Source organism: Neodiprion virginianus, chromosome 5 (genome assembly GCF_021901495.1).
Source record: "Neodiprion virginianus isolate iyNeoVirg1 chromosome 5, iyNeoVirg1.1, whole genome shotgun sequence".
Classification (NCBI taxonomy): domain Eukaryota; kingdom Metazoa; phylum Arthropoda; class Insecta; order Hymenoptera; family Diprionidae; genus Neodiprion; species Neodiprion virginianus.
In genome coordinates, this window is record NC_060881.1 from 26,276,013 (window position 1) to 26,283,437 (window position 7,425).

General features: G+C 38.2%; 3 protein-coding genes across 9 annotated transcripts; 2 read left to right on the top strand and 1 right to left on the bottom strand.

The window, feature by feature from the left end:
- Window positions 1-159: 159 nt before the first annotated feature.
- Window positions 160-2,557, top strand: LOC124306218 (respirasome Complex Assembly Factor 1). 3 transcript variants are annotated; one of them, XM_046766624.1, is made up of 5 exons: window positions 165-427; window positions 983-1,086; window positions 1,332-1,461; window positions 1,675-1,763; window positions 2,299-2,557. In XM_046766624.1, exons 1-4 carry the CDS (start codon window positions 329-331, stop codon window positions 1,714-1,716), a joined length of 375 nt encoding a protein of 124 aa, XP_046622580.1. In that variant the 5' UTR covers window positions 165-328; the 3' UTR covers window positions 1,717-1,763; window positions 2,299-2,557. The 3 variants fall into 3 exon arrangements, with proteins under 3 accessions (XP_046622578.1, XP_046622580.1, XP_046622579.1); XM_046766622.1 differs by lacking the exon at window positions 2,299-2,557 and having other exon boundaries at window positions 160-427; window positions 1,665-1,999; XM_046766623.1 differs by lacking the exon at window positions 2,299-2,557 and having other exon boundaries at window positions 166-427; window positions 1,675-1,999.
- LOC124306213 (EKC/KEOPS complex subunit Tp53rk) lies at window positions 1,674-7,417 on the bottom strand. 5 transcript variants are annotated; one of them, XM_046766613.1, is made up of 4 exons: window positions 7,287-7,417; window positions 3,189-3,400; window positions 2,547-2,840; window positions 1,674-2,452 (listed from the first exon to the last, which is right to left on the bottom strand). In XM_046766613.1, the coding sequence occupies exons 2-4, from the start codon at window positions 3,379-3,381 to the stop codon at window positions 2,214-2,216; spliced, it is 726 nt and encodes a 241-aa protein (XP_046622569.1). In that variant the 5' UTR covers window positions 3,382-3,400; window positions 7,287-7,417; the 3' UTR covers window positions 1,674-2,213. The 5 variants fall into 5 exon arrangements, with proteins under 5 accessions (XP_046622569.1, XP_046622566.1, XP_046622568.1 ...); XM_046766610.1 differs by lacking the exon at window positions 7,287-7,417 and adding an exon at window positions 5,246-5,379; XM_046766612.1 differs by lacking the exon at window positions 7,287-7,417 and adding an exon at window positions 4,792-4,905.
- LOC124306211 (uncharacterized) lies at window positions 4,002-6,964 on the top strand. The gene is made up of 2 exons (XM_046766607.1): window positions 4,002-4,337; window positions 5,594-6,964. The coding sequence occupies exons 1-2, from the start codon at window positions 4,076-4,078 to the stop codon at window positions 6,241-6,243; spliced, it is 912 nt and encodes a 303-aa protein (XP_046622563.1). The 5' UTR covers window positions 4,002-4,075; the 3' UTR covers window positions 6,244-6,964.
- Window positions 7,418-7,425: the final 8 nt, after the last annotated feature.

Here is a 7,425-nt window from a genome sequence, read left to right on the forward strand (position 1 = left end):
TTCTTTGACTCCTAAACTTGATGACTTTGAGCGAAAAAACAAAAACGCCGCCTTCAACTGATTCGTGCGTCATCTGTCATCTGGTGTTGCAGGTTAAAACTAACCATAGTTTGTCATAACACATTATGTGGTTAGCACTCTAGATTGAGACGGAATAAACGCGTTGCTCATGACCACGTCGTGATATACACGTTCAATGTGCGGTCACTATGTTTCACTTGAGGGGGGGGAATGTTAATTAGGTTATGAGTGCACGAGTGCCTGGATTTACAAACTCGCATTAGATTATTAATAAAAAAAAATAGATTAACAATACGTGGTAATAAATATGTCACGAACAAAGTCGGACAAAAATGGTAACACGGCAAAGACAGAACTAAGCGTTTGGACGCGGGCGATTACTGCCAATTCGGAGTGGCCTGACAAGGTCTGACCATCAATCTTACCTACATTTATTTCATTACTGTTTTAGGATTTACACGAGCATGTAAAGTGCTATTCATTACACTTTGATATAAGTAAAATTACCTAATCACTCGTATTACTCGTCGACTATTATCCTGCAAAACACTTCTCTGATCAAAAGATCACTGCCAAGAAATTATGTCCAAATTACTGTAAAAAATATAAGATTTATATAAGGATTAATTATGTTGCACCTTTTATTACAACTGAATCTTTTTTCTTCTAACAGTGAACACACAAGTGATTTAGAATTTTTCAATTCATCGATAAATTTGGAACAATTTGTACAGCGCGTTTCTTCAACAGCTGATAGCTATACCTAGCTGCTTAAAGTAACTTCACAGGTTGCATCAATTCGAGAACAAAGTTCTTTACAAAAAAACAGAAACTGTTTATAAATAAATATTTTTCAGAATTTTTGCATGTTTAAAAAATTGAATGAATTAGCAAATATCGGCGATATCAATTTATCAACATCTTTTGCGCTTGTAAGAAATATTTTCTTTACTCACCACAGGAAGAATTCCTTGATGTAATATATTGGTCAAGACAAGCAATAGGAATTATTGTTGGCATTGGATGGGGATTAATTCCGCTAAAAGGATTTATAGGCTTATTATTGTAAGTTTTATACTTTATATGAATGAAATATTGCTCATTTTATGTTTCAGACTTTGCCTGTTGTTAATTGTTTTTCAGAAATTGGTTTATGTACGTCAACATGCTGCGTCATTGTATTTCAATGTCATTCATTATAATGAATTATATAAAACTGTACGATATTATTTGAATTAGCATTAGTAAGGTAATTATGTGGACCCAAGTGAATTCTTGAAGTCGTTTAAAGAGGAATTTGTTTTTTTCAGATTCTTTTTAGTTAATGCTGGTGTAATGTATGTCTACTTTAGTAATTTTCAACAAGTCGATGAAGAAGAATACGGCGGCCCTTGGGAATTGACCAAAGAAGGATTTGTAACATCGTTTGCCGGTTTTTTGGTAAGCTTGTGAATGTATATAATTTTCAACTATATACATTCATTACTCAAAAATCACTTGAAGAACGCATACTAACGGACAAAATCAGATATAAAAGTAAATTTGCATATTTCTAGCACTTCTTTTGTATTCGAAATTAGGCTGAATTAAAATCTTAATAATCGAGCTTAATTATTGTTTTTTGTTTTCTTTTTTCTTTCTTGATCTGTGCAGGTAACTTGGATAATAATATATTCTGGTCTTCACTTCGACTGATACCAATTTAGGAGAGAAATAGCTGCTCAATAACCTGCCAAACAACAGTGAGACATCTAGTATATCTAGCATAATTGATAAGCTCTGTATAATGTAATACGATGAATTTGAACCAGATTAATTAATTCCTATTTATTATATACTGCATCGAGAGCAGCGTAAGAACTATAATTCACGATATTTGAATATTCACAACATACCGGATGCATCGAACGTGATCTTGTATTATAACGCCACGTCGCAATGTAAATTCCATTTATAAACACATTTCGCACACTTTAAATGTCTTCATTTAGTGAAGCAGTCATTTCCAGATCTAATTGTAAGTTTGAACAAAGGCTGTGGAGTTTTTGCTGTTGGCTCTGGAATTGTCTAGGAAACATCCATATCCATGTAGATGACAGATTTTATTCTTTTTAGAAAACTTTAAAGAAAATCATTTCGAATGACATTTCATAAATGAGAGCATGAAAGTCTTCCTATCTGTCAAATCTCGATCATCCAATCATAAGACGCTTTCGACCGCGTGCCTGAACTTCCTTGTATTTTGCAATAACATCGCGTTTGTCCTTTGATGTGCAGAATTTTTGGTAAAACTGCAACATTTCGGGAAACAAACTTGGCACCTCCGAATGCGCACTAAGCAAGGCTCTCTCCAGCACATACAGATCCACGGCTTTGTCTTCTGCTGTAGATTCGACATGAGCTAGTCCGAAATCTATCAGGATAATCTCTCCTAAGAAATGATGTTTAAAATTAGAAGATGACGAATTAAACTTTGAAATTCCTGGTGATAGGAATTCAATTTAAGGAGCAATAAAATAAATCACCTTCGAAATTATTTTTCTCATCTTTTTCACCCGTACATTCTCTTTGCGACACGGGATAATTTTTCAGAAGCATATTTGAGGTTGTCAGGTCCCCGTGAATGATGTTTCTTGAATGTAATCTGGCAACGGCAGATCCAACCTGCTCTGCAATGAAACTTATCAAACAGCCCACATTTTCTTTGTCAGAGATATTAGAGTCTATGTAATCTTTTAACGTGATTGCATCATTGATATACTCCATATATATACGACGTCGATCAAAATCAACTAAGAATAATGCTGGTGTTTTTACACCTGTAATGAAAATGAAACAATTAGCATAATTACGAGACATGGTATCAGAAACAACATTGGAAACTAACTGTTCTAAGTTGAGAAATTTAAAAAATGTCCATAGAATTTTGTGAAAAGTTTAATAAATTGACTTAGTAATATAATAAAATGGACATTCGTAAATAGCAAGAATGAAATACGAACAACACAGGTTCCAAATTCGTGCATTATTGTTCACTAGTACAAGTTTCTCAGTAATACGGGGATTTGAATTTTTGCTGTCAATGTAGTAGAAAAAAAATTCAAGTTCATGGGTATTTTTTTTCTGTTTATTAGAAGAAATATTTTTCATTCAAGTTATCATCATACCGGCGGCCTTGGCACGAACAATCGCGCGTGCTTCGCCCTTGGTTCTATCTTTAGTCAGGAGCGTGTCTAGATCAGGGTGTCTGTATTTTTTAACAAATCTTTCTTTAATCAGGGCTGGTCGCCCAAGATACGTTCCTTTAAATAGTCGGGCTTCAGCGCCCTGTTTCACAATTTCAAACCCTTTAATTTCCATCGTATCTCGACCCGAGTGTCTGTGAAATAAAAAACTATATGTTTTCAAACTTATTCCGTACCTCCTGTAAAATGGCAACAAAAGAATGATCAATTCTCATTTCGGTCCTGCATTCTTGGGACGTGCGTCCACCTCGCACTTTGCGTTTAAATTTTTTCACTAAAACGTGGTCAAAAGTAAGAGAATTGATGATCAAAACTTAATAAAAAAGTAAACAAACTACTTTCTCTTCCGCGATCTAGTCGTAAGTCACCTTGCAGCGAATGATGAGCGTCTCTATAACTGTGTCCGGTGAAAATCGGATACCTAAATCGGGAACACCCGATACGTAACAGTCGGGCGCAAAACGCTCAAGCAAGCCTCGAGAAAAACAAAGTAACAATCTCTACAAATATTTTGAGAACCCCATTTGCGAGGTACAAACTATCGATTCTTCCACATTTTACCTGTATTTTTTAAGATTGGATTACGGTTGAACCTTCCGTTGCGATGTAAATATTGGTCGCCCGAATGGCCGAGTGAAAAGGAACTCAAATGTGCGGCCCTGGTCTGGCTGTTGTAGCTATAACAGCTTCCCTGCTAGCGCTAGCGTTGTATGGGCGAATCGATCGTTACTTGGCGTCCTGCGCGCTAATCGCTATCCCGCCGCTATCTGCGCTAGTATTCGCTCGTGCATCGCTCGGACCGGTTTTGCATGAATATCAAGAACTGTCGAATGCTTCCGAGTTCGGGGAGAGAAAAAACGGAGCGATTTTTATCGGAAAAAATAGGCCGAATAGAAGAACGGAAGAATACGGCAGAAAAAATGAGGGACGAAGTGAAAATGGACGCGAATCGCTTGATAGCTGAAGTTTACAAGAGACCGGCCCTCTGGAACCAAAGACACATTTCCTACCATAACCGCGAAGTAACTAACCGCGTTTGGATGGAAATTGCCACGATTTTTAAGCTTCCACGTATGTATCTATCCGCCTACCTAATATCATCCTCAAATGAATGCCAAAAACTCCAGCCCGCCAAATGCAAACCCCTTTCTCTTATCTCGCAACAAAAGTCAAACAACCATGCCAACGGGAGTCACAGCTGTACACACGCAGTCAGGTTTGCGCTGTTTTACATACGGTACTCGCAAACTCTTTCCAAACACTCCTCTCGCCGAGGTTCCTCACCCATCGATTTCATTTCATCCTCCTTTTCTCCCTAAAAACGTCCTCACGCGATCATTACGTGCGTATAAAATCCCCTCCCTTCGACAATTCAAGCGACTAGCACGAGATTGTGTGAACGGTGAAACTGTAATATCCCGATGCCACCTCATTTTAAGTCAATCGGTGTTTGAACAATCGGCGAAATCCTGTTCGACACACGGTTCTTGCTCAGCTCATTATAATAAAGCGAACTTTTACGTACAATTCACTTTGGGATAAACATCCGCACAAATTATCGGATAAATTCAAGTTGAGAACCCTGACTTTACGCTCTAGCTTCTCCGTGGTCTCAAACGCTCACCGTCAACGAAAAGGAGAAAATGATACCTAGCGAGTGGTTGCGACAGAGACTCAAGGCAGACGCAAAGGGGAGGGGCGGAGATAATCGATCGCGCTAGTGTTCGCTATAGCGAGTGCAGCTACAGCGACGTGTATAGGCTTGGAGGTCCGTTAGAAAACAGTATTTTCTGTTGTAAATAAAATCACAATGCTGTAGGTTTACAACTGGATTTCGAACTTTCGAGTGGGAAAAACTATCGGAAACCGAATGACATTAGACAGGTCTAGGTTGCTTGAGCTGTGGAAATAACGTTTTACATATTCTAAGTTATTTAAAGTTCACTGGTAAGCTTAATTAAATGGTACAAAATACAAACCAAATAGAAAGTAAGGTTCATCACAGTTTTCAAAATACAACAAGCTTTCTTAACCTCTCGTCATTGCGCGAGGAGATGCATTCGGCCACGGAACAACTAGATACAAAACACCTGGTCGCACGCTAGTGCTGCCATCTAGCGCAACTGAATAGAAGCGTCGTGAACTTTCGCATTAGTTGGGCGGGAAAATATTTAGCGAAGCTGCGCGCAACTAGAAAAGTGTGTGTAAGTGTAAGTGGAGAGCTGGCTGATAACTGCAACTTATCCTGGGCTACGTGAATAAAAGTAACTAGGATCAGTCACTGCTGGACTCTTTGTCAAATAATGAGAGTAATTGTGTGTTTGCAGAACCAGTCCTTAAGGCGAAATGGAAGGGACTGAGAGACACTTTCCGAGCAGAATTGAAGAAAGAACAAGTGTACCGAAAGAGTAAATACCATAGAAATCGTCCGGTGTGGATACATTACAAGAATCTTCAATTTCTGAAGGAACAAATGTTACCACGACCGCCGATTTGGGAAAGAAATAGGCGCGAAAACGTCGAGGAAACCGATACGAGTGAGAATGAAAATCTATTGCAAGAGGATACCCAGGAGGCACTCTCCGAGCACGTCATGTCAATAGATGGAAACGACTCTGGTAAAGTGGATTCTGTAAACCAAGTCGAGGTCAAGCAAGAGCCAGAAGAGAATTTTGAAAATCTTGAATTTCAAAGTGTCTCGGAAAATTTCGCTGACAACGAAATGATGCTCCAAAATATTTCTCCTGAACAAGTCCTGATGGGTGGGTCAGATTCGAATATCAGTTTGACCGTTGATCCGTTAGAAGCAAGTCGATGCGATGATAATTACTATTTTTTAATGAGCCTACTTCCCCACATTCGAACTCTACCCGCGGAAAAAAGAATGTGGCTGCGAATCCAAATGCAGGAATTGGTGTATAAAGAGGTTTATAAAAAAAGCAATGCTGATGGAGCGGAAGTGACCAAAAGTTCGTGAATATTGTTATAATTTAAGGAACAAAAACTTTTTTCATTAATGTACATTTTTCACTTTGTATTTAAATTATAGTATTAGTTCTAAGTCATGCATTTCAACGAGTTTTAATGCAACTCTATTTTATTATTGTAATATAATTATTCAAAGTATTAAAAACCTGATCTCTCATACATCTTTAACAAGATGTTATAAACGAGTGTCCTCATTCGAATTCCAATGTTACCTGTAATATTTTATGCTTTAACTCGAAACATAGAAAGATACATAAATCGTTCCTTCTAAATTGGACGGGCATTATAATATAAATTGTTGAAAATACCGTAATACTGAAGGTACAATAAGAGTTCGGTTTTCGGAAACTTTCCGAAAAAATCTCTGGAATTTCTGAAACAGTAGTTACTCTATGGTGGAAATGTATAACGTGCAACAATTTAAAGACCTCAAGCATAGAAATAAACAGTAATTCAAAAGTCATGCGACTCTAGCCGTGAATAAAATGTTTTTTTGCAGTTTTGATGCAAACGTATAAATCACACATGGGCGACCTTTAGCCGCCTGTATGTAGGCAACTATTTTCACTGATGGAACCTTGTACATGCATGGCGAATAAGAACATCCAATATCTGTTACCAGGCTTATGCATTACGATAAATATGTCCTATACAGCTATTCCAGAAAAAATAACCTGGCAATTGCGCGAACTCGATGCATGAAGTATCCCCAAATATTTTTCTGTTGATGCAGTTTGGTTTGCCAACGGTCCGTGTACGCCCGATAGTTTATTCCCGTTTCTATAAAATTCCCTATTGGCGGTACCGGGTGCAGAGATGAATCGCTGCCGGGTGCTGCCGGGTGTAGAAATTTCTGGTTACTTGGTCGAGAGTATGTGAGAAGCATGTAGAAGGTGAGTTGGTCAGACTGTGAATATAATCGAGGTGAGCCGCAACGCGCTTCACAGCTGTTGTTATTATTCTCTCATTCGCCTCTCGTGCATGCCCAGTCAGTTAAAACAACTATATACGTAACTTGGCTTACATACATACCGACGACACACTTGTCAGGAGAATAATAATGGTGAGATCGCCGTGTTGTAGCTGGGTTCAGAATCAGCTGAGTTTTTGAACGGGAAGTAAAACGAGAAGAATACTGGAAAAGCATATCGCGACGCAAAAAAAAAAAAAA